Source organism: Petromyzon marinus, unplaced genomic scaffold, assembly GCF_048934315.1.
Source record: "Petromyzon marinus isolate PM22_M1 ecotype Great Lakes invasive population unplaced genomic scaffold, UKy_Petmar_22M1.pri1.0 PM_Scaffold_25, whole genome shotgun sequence".
Lineage (NCBI taxonomy): Eukaryota > Metazoa > Chordata > Hyperoartia > Petromyzontiformes > Petromyzontidae > Petromyzon > Petromyzon marinus.
The window spans coordinates 419332-433541 of NW_027423224.1; the positions used below are offsets into that span (position 1 = coordinate 419332).

The 14210-nt window shown below is 43.3% G+C and overlaps 2 protein-coding genes across 6 annotated transcripts in view; one reads left to right on the top strand and one right to left on the bottom strand.

Annotated features, from left to right (window-relative positions):
* LOC142923041 (NLR family CARD domain-containing protein 3-like) overlaps nucleotides 1-336 on the bottom strand; it is a 36907-nt gene extending 36571 nt beyond the window's left edge. For 2 of the 5 annotated variants that reach the window (XR_012940490.1, XR_012940491.1), the window contains exon 1: nucleotides 274-325. The gene's annotated coding sequence lies outside the window, so the exon portion shown is untranslated. Of the gene's footprint in view, nucleotides 1-273 lie in introns of all 5 variants that reach the window. The other 3 variants (XM_076063972.1, XM_076063971.1, XM_076063970.1) reach the window with 3 other exon arrangements.
* A 455-nt stretch (nucleotides 337-791) lies between these two features.
* On the top strand, nucleotides 792-6760 carry LOC142923025 (uncharacterized). Its single transcript, XM_076063957.1, has 2 exons — nucleotides 792-1024; nucleotides 4208-6760. Exons 1-2 carry the CDS (start codon nucleotides 841-843, stop codon nucleotides 4861-4863), a joined length of 840 nt encoding a protein of 279 aa, XP_075920072.1. The 5' UTR covers nucleotides 792-840; the 3' UTR covers nucleotides 4864-6760.
* The last annotated feature ends 7450 nt before the right edge of the window (nucleotides 6761-14210 follow it).

A 14210-nucleotide genomic window follows, 5' to 3' on the forward strand; every position in this document is an offset into this window, starting at 1 on the left:
CACAAACACCACCACCACCTCTCCCGTGCCTACAACCACAAACACCACCACCACCTCTCCCGTGCCTACAACCACAAACACCACCACCACCTCTCCCGTGCCTACAACCACAAACACCACCACCACCACCTCTCCCGTGCCTACAACCACAAACACCACCACCACCTCTCCCGTGCCTACAACCACAAACACCACCACCACCTCTCCCGTGCCTACAACCACAAACACCACCACCACCTCTCCCGTGCCTACAACCACAAACACCACCACCACCTCCTGCTGCTGCTGCTGTCGCGGTCTCCGCGTGGCGCCGCGGGCCCAGGGGGAGGCCTCGCGGCCCAAGAGCGGCGCCACGGCACCCCCCCTCCCGCTCCTGGCCCCTCCCCCTCGTCCCTCCTGGCCCCTCCCCCTCTTCCCTCCTGGTTCCTCCCCCTCGTCCCTCCTGGCCCCTCCCCCTCGTCCCTCCTGGCCCCTCCCCCTCGTCCCTCCTCCTCCCGCTCGCGACGTGGAGTGAACTCAGCCCCGCCCCCCCCGCCCCCCCCGCCCCCCCCTGCGCGGCCCCGCCGCACATTGCAAGAATGGCGGGAAGCGGTCGCGGGGCCTACCACGCGCCGCCTCTCGCGTGATTGGCTCGCTTCGCGTCACGTGGGGAAGGCGGAAGAAGAGTATGGGGGAGGAGCTGCGCGGTTAGGGGCGTGGCCGTGGAGTCACGTGGTGGGCAATGATTGCCAATAAGTGGGCAGGGATGGCTGTACGTCACATCCGGTGATATAGGACACGCCCCTTCGTGACGTCCCTCACACTTCCTTCCGTCCCGCGTGCCGTCAACACGAGCTGAGCATGGCGCTGCTGACCGTTGGCGTTCTGTTAGCCCTGCTTGGGATGGAGATCTTCATTTATCTTCGTTTTACGCTTTCCATCTCAGACTTTTACCGCGAGACCACGACGCTGCAAACGGAGAGGATGGGCCTGCAGAATGTGGAGCTCTGTCAGAAGAACAAGACCATGGAAGTGGAGAAAGATGGTAAGCTACCATTTTCTTTGGTTCTTTCGGTAAAGTCACGTAGAATGAGAATAAAATAATAAATTGATAAAATAAAATAACAATAATATTCTCACGACGTTTCGGCCACAATACAAGCAGCCTTCATCAGGTGAAGGGGACGAGACTGTCTGGAGGACAGCGCTGGAGTGAGAAAGCCACGCTGAGATCGCGATCTTTAAGCTGTGTGAGAAGAAACAAAGCGCCTTGACAGAGGAATTAACATATAATTTAGCATTGAAATGGCTGAGTGATTAGCTTGTGACTGTTCACAGAAAAGGCTATGTTAAGTTAAAGCATACACATCCGCAAAGGCACCCCTTGACAAAGGAATTAGCATAGAATGTAGCATTGAAATAGCTGAGTGATTAGCTCGTAACTGGTCACAGAAATAGCTATGTTAAAGTCAGAGCATATACATTCACCGAGGCACCTAGTACACATCAAACATGAGAATTTAGCATTGAAATAACTAGGCGAATTTAGCATTGAAATAACTGAGTGATTAGCTTGTGACTGGTCACAGAAATGGCTATGTTGAAGTTAAGGCCTACACATCTGAGCTATTCACAGTAACTGGGTATACAATACAATATATAATGAATACTATATAGTGAACCAATAAATATTACAAAAATATAAATTACCTCAATGTTATCAATAAACTCTATATTCTCCAATCAGCTAAGCTACCAACAATAAGTTGTTATATATCACAATGCTATATGGCGAAAAATGGGTGGATTCTTACCCTCAACATTAGCAACACGGATAGCTACGGGTCCCGTTCAGACGGACGAGTTAATCGATGGTCGGAACAGAGGAGGGGGAGAGAGACAGCTGCGAGGCGCTGTTATACTCCATGTTGTAAACCATACCATTAACCACGGTTAAGCTATCCGTGTTGCTAAAGTTGAGGGTAAGAATCCACCCATTTTTCGCCATATAGCATTGTGATATATAACGACTTATTGTTGGTAGCTTAGCTGATTGGAGAATATAGAGTTTATTTATAACATTGAGGTAATTTATATTTTAGTATTTTTTATTGGTTCATGATATAGTATTCATTATATATTGTATTGTATACCCAGTTACTGTGAATAGCTCAGATGTGTAGGCCTTAACTTCAACATAGCCATTTCTGTGACCAGTCACAAGCTAATCACTCAGTTATTTCAATGCTAAATTCGCCTAGTTATTTCAATGCTAAATTCTCCTGTTTGATTTGTACTAGGTGCCTCGGTGAATGTATATGCTCTGACTTTAACATAGCTATTTCTGTGACCAGTTACAAGCTAATCATTCAGCTATTTCAATGCTAAATTCTATGCTAATTCCTTTGTCAAGGAGTGCCTCTGCGGATGTGTATACTTTAACTTAGCTATTTCAATGCTAAATTCTATGCTAATTCCTTTGTCAAGGGGTGCCTTTGCGGATGTGTATGCTTTAACTTTAATATAGCCTTTTCTGTGACCAGTCACAAGCTAATCACTCAGCCATTTCAATGCTAAATTAAATGCTAATTCCTTTGTCAAGGCGCTTTGTTTCTTCTCACACAGCTTAAAGGTCGTGATCTCAGCGTGGCTTTCTCACTCCAGCGCTGTCCTCCAGACAGTCTCGTCCCCTTAACCTGATGAAGGCCGCTTGTGTTGTGGCCGAAACGTCGTGAGAATATTATTGTGTTATTTTATTTTATCAATTTATTATTTTATTCTCATTCTACGTGACTTTACCGAAAGAACCAAAGAAGATGAATCCTTGCAGTCACGAAAACTTTAAATCGAAATTTAAGCTACCATTCTTAGATGTTCTGTTTGAGAGGAGACCTAATGGCTCATTGGGGCATTCTGTCTACAGGAAACCCACCCACACAGATTCCTACTTGAAACCTGATTCCCACCACCACCCAGCCCAAAATAATTCTCTCATCAAAACTTCATACCATAGGGCTCATTGCATTTCGGACCAACACCACCTGACCAGTGAATTAAAACATGTACACCTGGCCCTCAAAAGGAATGGTTACTCTGACCGTACCATCCGCCAAGCTGTTTCTCCCTCCATACAGAAACAACCACTTGATACTCCGGCCAAAACCATCACACTACCATATATAGCAGGCGTTACTAAAAAGATTTCCAAAATTCTAAACAAACACAAGATCCAGGTCCGGTTCAATACATTACACAACATTCGTGATCTGATCCCATCCGTGAAGGATGGCATTCCTGACTTACAGTACCCCGGGGTTTACAAATTGAGTTGTACCTGCGGTGATTGCTATATCGGGGAGACAAAGCGACATGTCTCTGACCGAATTAGCGAGCACAAATCAGATTTGAAACACAGCAAAACGAATTCTTTGCTGATCACTGTTACAACGCTGTGGGTGATCACGATATAATTTTCTCCGATACCAAGGTTCTTTGCAAACCCACGGGTTTTTATCAGAGATTTGTTCACGAGGCAATTCAGATCTACAAACACAGACACAATTTCAACCGAGAAGTTGGTTTCAAATTAAGCAACCATTGGAAAGATGTTCTAAATCGAACTAAACATAAACTAATTTCTGTGGTACAGTATATTTTTCAAGTAGTGGTACCCCAAACTTTCGCAGCTCTCAGCTCCCCCCCCCTCCCGCTCCTGGCCCCTCCCCCTCGTCCCTCCTGGCCCCTCGTCCCTCCTGGCCCCTCCCCCTCGTCCCTCCTCCCGACTTGCGACGTGGAGTGAACTCGCCCCCGCCCCCCGCGCCCCACCCTGAGCGGCCCCGCCGCCCATTGCAAGAATGGCGGGAAGCGGACGCGGGGCCGACCGCGCGCCGCCTCTCGCGTGATTGGCTCGCTTCGCATCACGTGGGGAAGGCGGAAGAAGAGTATGGGGGAGGAGCTGTGTGGTTAGGGGCAGGGCCGTGGAGTCACGTGGTGGGCAATGATTGACAATAAGTGGGCAGGGATGGCTGTTACGTCATAGTGTACGTCACATCCGGTAATGACGTCACGATAAATAACACGCCCCTTCGTGACGTGTCTCACACTTGCTTCTGTCCCGCGTGCCGTCAACTCGAACTGAGCATGGTGCTGCTGATCGTTGGCGTTCTGGTCTTGGCCATGCTTGGGATGGGGATCTTCATATATCTTCTTTTTACGCTTTCCATTTCAGACTTTGACCATGAGACCACGACGCTGTCTACGGAGAGGATGGGCCTGCAGAATGTGGAGCTCTGTCAGAAGAGCAAGATGCTCCGTCTGGAGCTACAGCATCAGCTGGAGGAGTTCATGGAGAACCGAGAGACTCTCCAGAGAGAGATCAGGAGCCTGGTTCAACAGCTTAAAGAGCGCCAGTTGGAGCTGGAGCCCACGAGAGTGCCTTGCAGGGAGAGCAAGTCTCTGCATGCGGATTTTCTCCGAGACTGCAATGCAGCACAGCGGCAAATGTCGCTGCGCTGTGAAAACGAAGATCTCCGGAGGTCGCTGCACGCCCACCTGAGGAAGTTGAACTTCCTGAATCCGCAGAGAGGGCAGGAACAGTTTAGGCTGCGCGGGAAGCTGGTGCGTCACGAGGACATGTGGCATGGGGAAAAGAGGCTGCAAGAAGAGAACCTGCATCTCCGTAGCCAGCTGAAAGAGCTAATATGGACCGTGTCTCAAATGTACAATGATGCCACCACCACCGACGCCACTTCCACCGCCGCTGCCACAGCTTCCACCACCGCAACCGTTTCCACCACCACTTCTGCCACCACTACCAAGCCCAAGAAGATGAAGAGATTTAGCCATTGGTTCCGAAAATTGCTGAAGCGCAAGTCGGCCATTTAAAAATATTGGGGAAATTGTGAAAATTACACCACCCTAATTAAAACATTACTCAGAAAGACAAACATACCCCATAGAACATCAACAAAGTCATATATACTACAAAATATCGTACATTTGCATGCAACACTCTAATAAATACTGTATTGTGAGCAAAACATAAAGTTACTTAAATGGAAAAAAAATCTGTTATTGTCACTTACCTTTAGTCCGGATGCCGGTCTGCTTGTCGGGAGGGGGCGTAATGAGTCCCTGCACACACGGGGGCGGTGGGAGGGGGGTGAACGTCCATACACACACACAACAGCGACAATCATCCGCTGTATAGCCTTACCAGAATGTTGGGGCAAGCGCCTATGAAGCTCTGAATGGCACACGGGGTGAATGGCCAGCACCCCGCCCGGCTGCCTCTCTTTATCTCTCCATACACGAGACTCACAGGCGTACATGCGTCCGTGCACACACGCACAACAACAACGCAACAACCGTCGTTAACCCCTAAGTGGCGGTGACATCACCACAGCACTTGTGCCATGCTCGGTGCATTTTGAGGCCATGTGAAGTGTCGAAGGCTGGCTGGCAGGAGGTCATGTAATAGACGCAGGTGCCATGGATTGACTTAGGAAGATGATGGGCAGATGCAACAGCCGTGCTCCCCACTGTGCCAACTTTATTTGTGTCAGTTGTTTGGCGCTCTGCTCGTTGTTTTGAGGCTCGCTCCTCTGCCCTATGCTGTTGCTGGAGGGCAACTGCCTCCACCTCCCCAGCAGCGCCTTTCATGAACCTCCTCCACAGAAGCCGATCGTGACACTGCTGATACCAGTCATCAATAAGTCCAATCAGCTCCACATCCTTCTGCACCACATCAGTCCAACTCTTCTCTACCCCGTACCACGCCCATTTAGCACCATCTATCCAGCCAAATTGAAGCTGCTTGGGGATGCCGTGACTGCATACGGACTGCATGACACAATCAACGCATGCCTCGCTTGCTGGAGGAGCCCACAGATGGGCATTTGTCCAGATATTCTAGGAATCTGTGAGCTTACAAAGTCCAGTCTGGTTAAACCCTGAATAGATCGTGGGCAAGCTAACCTTAATGTTCCTTTCGAGAGAGATAAGGGAGGGTATAACTGTGGCCGAGAAGACATGAAGATTTTTATGGAGTGACATGCCAGGTAGCTTCCACACTGTTGAGCAGCTGATGAAAATATAATGCAGCTCGAATTATTTTAAATGAGACCTCGGCTCCCAAAACGGACTTGATCATCAGCACACTGCCCACTCCACTCTCTCCTCAGGTGCCCCAAATACATGAGGAATTGAGGAAGGGAGCATTTTTATGATGGAAAATACCCAGGGAGGTGATTTGTTTTCGTGGGGCTGATGGTAACGGCCCATATTTTAGTAGCATGCTTCATGTTTAGCTGTAGTGTCTCCAACTTCTCCTTAGAGTGGGCAGTAATCACCAGATCATCCGCATTCATAATATGGTTTAACAATAGAGAGCCATACCATGACCGGCTCAGGCATCGATCAGCCTCCCATTATATCTATACCAGAAATTCTACTGGTACATCCATGGAAATCGTCTCAAATTATGTAGTCAAAGAAAATGTTCAGTCGTGTAGGGGGCAGAGGACATCCATGTCGCACATTACTCACACATTCTACCATCCCTTAGCTCCATTACGTCGATTTTTCATGAGACAGCAGTTGTCTTTCTATTTATATATGCTTTATCGAAAGAAGAAAATAGTATGTTTGCTTTAATTACTGTAACTCTGTGTTTTATTTAGCTTTGGTAATTTGGGTGATCCAGGTCTCTCTTGCAAATGAGACTCATCCTGGTCGCTTTAGTTCTCGCCTTGTTCAACTCAATAAACTGGTACTCACTCCATTATGAACTCACCCACTTCCTTAAATCTATGACTCACGTAAATACTCCCTCTCTCTCCTCATGAGTCATATATTTACCTGATCACACAATCACCCGATCATTCACTGTGTCAACCTCACTCACGCACTTTTTCATGCTCTCAAGAATGACCCACCCATTCTATCACTACATTAATCATCATCCCCTTCCCTCATTGACCCACTGGTAAAATTAAAATACTCGACAGCAACAACACGTGAGATTATACTCAGGCTTACACTCACATGTGTAAAGAAGCTCCTTTGCAGGTTCCATTTGATAGATGATTTATTTCACGATGACGTATTTACAACGCAAGAGTACGACTCACACGAACCTTCCCCCGTACAGTAACCTGTACCTGTTTCAACCCATCTCCACTGCCCCCACTATAAACTTTGCCATCCAAGAGAAGTGAAGTAGAAGACAATAGAGTCTGCTGAGAGAATCTACTGGGGAAAACTGCTGGAAGTTACCAGGGCGTGGCCGTGCGGGTATATAAGGGGGAGCGTGGCCCACAAATGGGGTGATGCCTTGGGGACTGAAGAACAACTGCAGGTGGACGACATCGGGGCCGACTGTTGGAAATCAACATGGTGGAAACCATCAAGAAAGACTGTTCGAGATTAATCTACTCTATTAGAAACCACCGGGACTGCAGATAGTCATAGCCTTGTGCAACGTGTGAGTTGCACTCTCACCTTGTAAATATGTTATCGTCAGGAATAAATCATCTAGAAAATGAAACCTGCGAAGGAGCTTCTTTACACATGTAAGAATGCAGGACGTGCTTTATCAGCAGGCCGTTGTTTTTGTCTACAACAGACCTACACTCAAAAAAATGATAATTGGTAGTTGTTGGTCCAAAGAATGTAATTATGTTTAAATTAAATAATGCTCTAACGTTTGTGCATTAAAATTAAAACAGTTGTGTTGACAAAATTAGAAAAAGTGATATTTCCCATTTACACAGCTCACTTGTGTTAAATGAATGACATTCAGTTGTGTTGCTTCTGCAGTACCGCACTTTGGTCAGCAGGTGGACCGATATCTGCGCATGCGCAGATGGAAAGCACATCCAACGATCAACTTTGATCCTTCAGCTCACTCAAATTCCCTCATCGCCATTTTGTGCATTCAAATGCAACATTTCACAATCAACGTTTTGTCTTTGTGGACACAGAGGTGAGGTATTTTACTTTTATGCATTTATATAGGCTATAGGCTGTCAGTAGATGGTTTATCGCGGATATCGTGTTTTGTATGGTATTTTAATGAAGTTGCCGCATTCGTGTGGTTTTCGCATTTTTGTTAGTTAGGCATATAACGTTACATTCGTGTGTTTCGATCTTATATAATATATACTTGTTGAACTTTGATGTGAATTTCCCCACACAAAGACACAAATTACTTATTAAATTGCTAGTTAATAAGAGTTTCTCCACTTATGTGTTAACGGATTGGTGTGTGTGATGTTACTGTATAAAGCAAAGCACTTTTTCACATTTTAGTAATGTCAGTTTTAATAACTGTCTCAAATAATGGTGTTGAGCATTTTTATTTAATGTAAAATGTTAACATTCAAACTTTGGAAGACCCAAATAACAGCTATAAACACATTTGACACATGAATAAAATGGCATTGATGTTAGCTAACAAGTAATGTAAGCTTGGCAGTTAGGCCTAATCTAAAGTGTAAACTCATAATAACGGTTTTTGGGTTAGAGCGCATTTATTTATAAATGTGTCGTAACCCTCCACCACCCGACACGGCCAATCAGCAAAAAAAAGTGTCACGTTAACAAAAGACAAATAATTCACTACTTTAGCCCACCGGTGTGTTGAAGAGTGAATCCACATTTACAGTTATGGAGAGGGGATTTCTTTAAACAAAAGGAAGGAGCAGCAATGGGTTCTCCTTTATCCCCTGCTATAGCAAATTTGTACATGGAAAACTTTGAAATAAGAGCACTTGCCTCGAGCACATTAAAACCATCCTTTTGGTTTAGATATGTGGATGACACTTTGGTTGTCTGGCCACATGGTAAAGATACACTTAATGATTTTCTAAATCATCTCAATGCACAAAACCCGGCCATCCAGTTCACCATGGAAATGGAGGTGAATAACACACTCCCATTCCTAGATATTTTGCTTGGACATGGCCTAAACGGTAAAATAACACACAGCGTTTACAGAAAGCAAACGCACACTGATGCCTATCTGAATGCAGAATCACATCATCATCCAGCTCAGAAATCCTCTCTTATCAAGACGCTCATACATCGGGCTAAAACAGTGTCAGATGGTGAGAGTCTAGTGAGAGAGATTAAACACGTTAAAGACGCACTACGACAGAATGGCTACAATAATGCTCAAATTAACAGAGCACTGAATGCCAAATCACGATCGCAAAGCAATACTGCTGAAAGCGACCAGATTGTTAAAACAATAAAAATTCCATATATCTCAGGAGTAACTGACAAATTAGCCCGCGTTTTGCAAAAGCAAAACATTACAGTAATATTTGGTACAGTACACAAAATTCAAAAACTAGTATCTTGCACTAAAGACGCATTACCTAAACTATCAACAGAAGGTGTATATCGGATTAATTGTTCATGTGGCAGCTGCTACATTGGGCAGACGGGACGTAACATCAGTGTAAGACTAAAAGAACATCAGAGAAATATTAAATTATCTCAAACACAACTGTCGGCAGTGGCAGAACATGCTTGTCAACAAGGACACTCAATTGATTTTGACAATGTTGCAGTGGTGTGTAAAACTAATTATTACTGGCAAAGACTAATTAGAGAATCCATTGAAATTGAGAGGAACAAGAATAACTTTAATCGCTCTGACAGCTACCGGCTTAGTGCGGCCTGGAAGCGTATTATTAAATAATACACATTACATTTTGATTTAAAGAATTACTAATCTACAACTCATTACTAATCATAACCAATGACTGATTACTAATCGATTATATAATTACATTACCCCCCCCCCCTCCGCCTCTAATCACTGCACCTGATATGAGTTAAGTGATGACGTCACCCTGCTGCTCTATATAAAACCGGGAGCAAGCGAGGGCTTTACCATTCTGGCGAATTGCCCGATGATGCTGGAAGTATTTACCAACGAAACATCGTACTCAAACTGTAAATGTGGATTCACTCTTCAACACACCGGTGGGCTAAAGTAGTGAATTGTCTTTTGTCAACGTGACACTTTTTTTGCTGATTGGCCGTGTCGGGTGGTGGAGGGTTACGACACATTTATAAATAAACGCGATCTAACCCAAAAACCGTTATTATGAATAATATTGGTCGCGAAAGCCTACGTGTTAAACTAAAGTGTAAACTATTTACCAAGAATATATACAGATTTTTACTGTATAGCATACCACTTATTAATAATTTATGAACCTATTAACTAATAATTTATAAATGACTTATATCTGAATTAACAAAAGAATAGAAAAATGTAGCATATCACTTATTAGTCATTTATGAATGTATAGTCATGTTTTGTAAATGATTAGTTCATCATTAATAACCTTACAACTAATTTAACAAAACATTCATAAAATGTTAGCACATTACTTATTAATCATTTATGAATGTAGACATGTTTTGTAAATTATTAGTTTATCATTAACTAATTACTTATAAGTCACTTATAACTGAACGTTATTATAAAGTGTTACAGTGTTTCATATTCTTAGTTTTTTCGGTAAAGTCACGTTGAAGCTTTGTTACAGTGTTGTTTATATTATTATTCTTTGGTGACTTACATCTTTTTTTTCTCACAGAGTTTTGGAGTTCTAGAGTCCCACATGTGGCTGTGCAGAGATTGTTGCTCGTCTCACATATCTAGATCAAAACTTTTAAAACACTTAAGGTTGGTACATGGACAATATGGCCGCAGACACGCATATCCATGCGCATATTCTTACTGTCCATGCACTTTTAAAACCTGGAATGCACTGCGGTCCCACTTATGCAGATCACATGGTAGTGAGCAGCAACCTCAAAAGCATGTTTGTGGTGTTACTGACATTCGTTCAGTAAATGATTACTTTCTCCACATAAATAAGCATTTGCGCAGTCATGAGACAGTAAGTTTTATGTTTGACTGCTCGTTTAAATCAAATGTGTATAGCACATTCAAATCACATAAGAGGCGAAAACATTGTCAGTGTTCGTTGACTGATTTTAAGGAAGGAATAGTGAAAACAAGAGGTAAGAGGAATATCTGATGACACTCTTTCAAACGAAGAAATCAACACATCTACGTTAGAGGAGGATTCCAGTTGTATTGATACAGGAGAGGTTCCAGAGAACTTTCCAAAGTTGGTAGAGCTTAAATTTGCTTCTTTGCTGTTGAAGCTGGAGAATCACTATCATGTCCCAGGCACAGCTGTCGATGAGTTGTTGGAGGACTTGCATTATTTACTGAGTGATGCTTCTTTCCCTTTGTCATACAGAATTATTGTAGACACCTTACAAAAGCACAGGATTGACAATGATGAGTTTCTAGTCAAAGACCTTGTTACATCTTTAAGTACAACAAATCCTTTACTCACTGCAATAAAGCATGGTGGTCCACTCGCCTCTGCATTTAAGCGTAAAGAATATTACAGGGAAAATTTTAAAGTTGTAGACTCCGTGGAGTATGTTCTTGAGGCCAAGGGAAACAGAACTTTTGAATATGTTCCAATACTTGAGTCTTTACGGAACCTACTTGGTCAGAATGACCTACTAGACAAAGTGGTCGAAAGTCACAGTTCTCAACAGTTAAGAAGAGATGTCCATCAGTACAGGTCAATTCAGGATGGTCAGTTTTTTAAAGCAAATAATTTCTTCTCAGATGAGTTGAAGATATCTGTGTGCTTATATGTCGATGACTTTGAAATTTACAACCCTCTCGGGACATCAAGAAAGAAGCACAAGATATGTGCAATCTACTGGATTTTGGGTAATGTGCCATCCATGTTTCAGTCAACTTTGTCTTCAATTTATCTTACCGTTTTGTGCAAAACAGAAGACGTGATAACATACGGATTTGAGAAAATCTTGCGACCTCTTTTGCAAGATCTTCAAACTTTGGAACAGCAAGGTGTTTTTGTCCACCAGCTGGGAACATTCCTTAAAGGAACAGTTCAATTTGTTGTGGCCGATAATCTTGCTGCACATTCAATGGCTGGCTTCATTGAGAACTTTTCAGGAGAGTACTGTTGTCGATTTTGTACAGCTTCTCGTGCAGATTCTCAGACCAATGAAGTGAAGGCAAGTGAATTTAAACTAAGGACTGCAGAAGAACACCAGGGACATGTGAAACTTGCAAAGGAGAAAGGTGTAAATGTCATGGCTGTGAAAAAAGCATGTGTTTTCAGTGACAGCCTTAGCTACTTTAATGTTACAACAGGCTATCCTCCTGATTTGGCTCATGATCTTTTTGAAGGCATAGTACCAGTTGAGCTGGCAGAGTGCTTTTCTGTACTTATTTCAAATAAGATCTTGTCTCTTGATCTGCTCAATGAACTCATCCATAATTTTCCGTACAAGTGGGGTGATAAGACAAATCGACCTCAATTGGTGCCACAGACATTTGCAAGGAGAAAATCAGTTGATGGCAATGCGCATGAAAATTGGTGTCTGTTAAGACTGCTGCCATTTATTATTGGGTATTTGGTGCCTGCAGATGAAACCTGTGTGGCTTTTGATTTTAAACTTGAAGGATATTGTGGAACTGGTTGTGTCTTCAGTTCATACAGATGAGACCATTGCATATTTGGAATGCAAGATCTCTGAACACCGTCAGATGTATCAGGAGCTTTTCCCACTTAAACAGCTGCTTCCAAAGCATCACTTTTTGGAGCACTATCCAGAAATGATTCGCTGCTTTGGTCCTTTAGTTTTTCTTTGGACATTGCGTTTTGAAGCTAAGCATAGCTACTTCAAACAAGTAGTTAGGCACACAAATTGCTTCAAGAACATAACACTAACTTTGGCAAGAAAACACCAATTGATGGTTGGATATAACCTCCACATACCCAGCCCTGAAAAGACCACCTTACAGGTCAGACGTATCTCTACCATCACGGTCGAGGTCATGAAAGAGGATGTCGTACGTTGCCTTAATTCTAGATATCCTGGCATCACCACTGTCAATGTTGCTCAGAATGTTTCTTATGATGGCATTATGTATCGAAATGGCATGATAATTGCCCATGGGTCTCTTGGTGGACTTCCAGAATTTGCAGAAATTGCTCAAATTTGTATAATCGAAGACAACCTTGCTTTCATTGCCAAAAAAATGTGTTCATGGTATCGAGAGCACTTCAAGGCGTTTGAATTGGTACCAACTCTTGAAATGTGCTTAATTACCCTCACTGAGTTGAAAGACCCATACCCTCTTGCAGATTATAAGGTTTGCGGTGTCCGAATGATTACCCTAAAACGACACATACTAATAGATGAGGTGTAATAACCAGCCACTGAAGTCCTCTGTGGACTTGTATATTTTATGTATATTTCATTTTATACTAAACATCTATTTAATGTCAATAGTTTGGATTGGTCTTCTGCTATTATATTCATATATTCATCCCCTCTATCTCTCTTTCAGAAAAATTTGACAGGATGGGTACCCCAGCCAAACTTCTAGTAATCTTGGGAGAAAATAATTGTGAAAGGTTAAATCTCCCAACTGGTATACCAAACTCGTTGAATGACCTTAAAAGAGAAATCCAAACACAACTGACAGTACTTGAAGATTTTCGACTTCAATTCAAAGATCCGGACTTTAATGATTTTGTCAACCTCACTTCAACTTCAGACATACAGGATAAAGCTACACTCAAGGTCATTCAGTTACCTTCATCTACAAGTTTCCCAACTACTTCATCTGTGCCAGAAATAAATGAGACCTCTTCAGTATCATCCTGTGACACAGACATAATCTCATACTCACAGTCATCTTTACTTTCAAGTCCAGAATCTGTGTCCTCAGAAGTCAGGCATGGCCTGAACGTTTCCCAATACCACAGTTTAGTTTTGATGCTGAGATTCAACTGCAAAAAGCTCAACTTGCTTATCAGGCTGATGGTATTGTCCTGCGCCCCAATGCCAAACTGAAGTCTGATATTTTGGATGCTTTAGCTTCAGAAATAATAAAGTACAAGGCATACCCTACAAGTGCAGATCTTGATGATGTTGCTGCTGCTTTGGTACAGAAGCACCCATGCCTCAAAGAAAAAGGCTCTGTGAGCGGCTACTTTGGCTGGAAAATAAGTCTGAAATATAAGATGGCAAACTACAGAACAAAATTGAGGAACATGGGATGTTCTGAGTTAAACATCAACTCCCACAAGCGAAAAGGATCCATGGGAAGTCCCAACCAAGTGAAGAAACCTAGAAAAGCC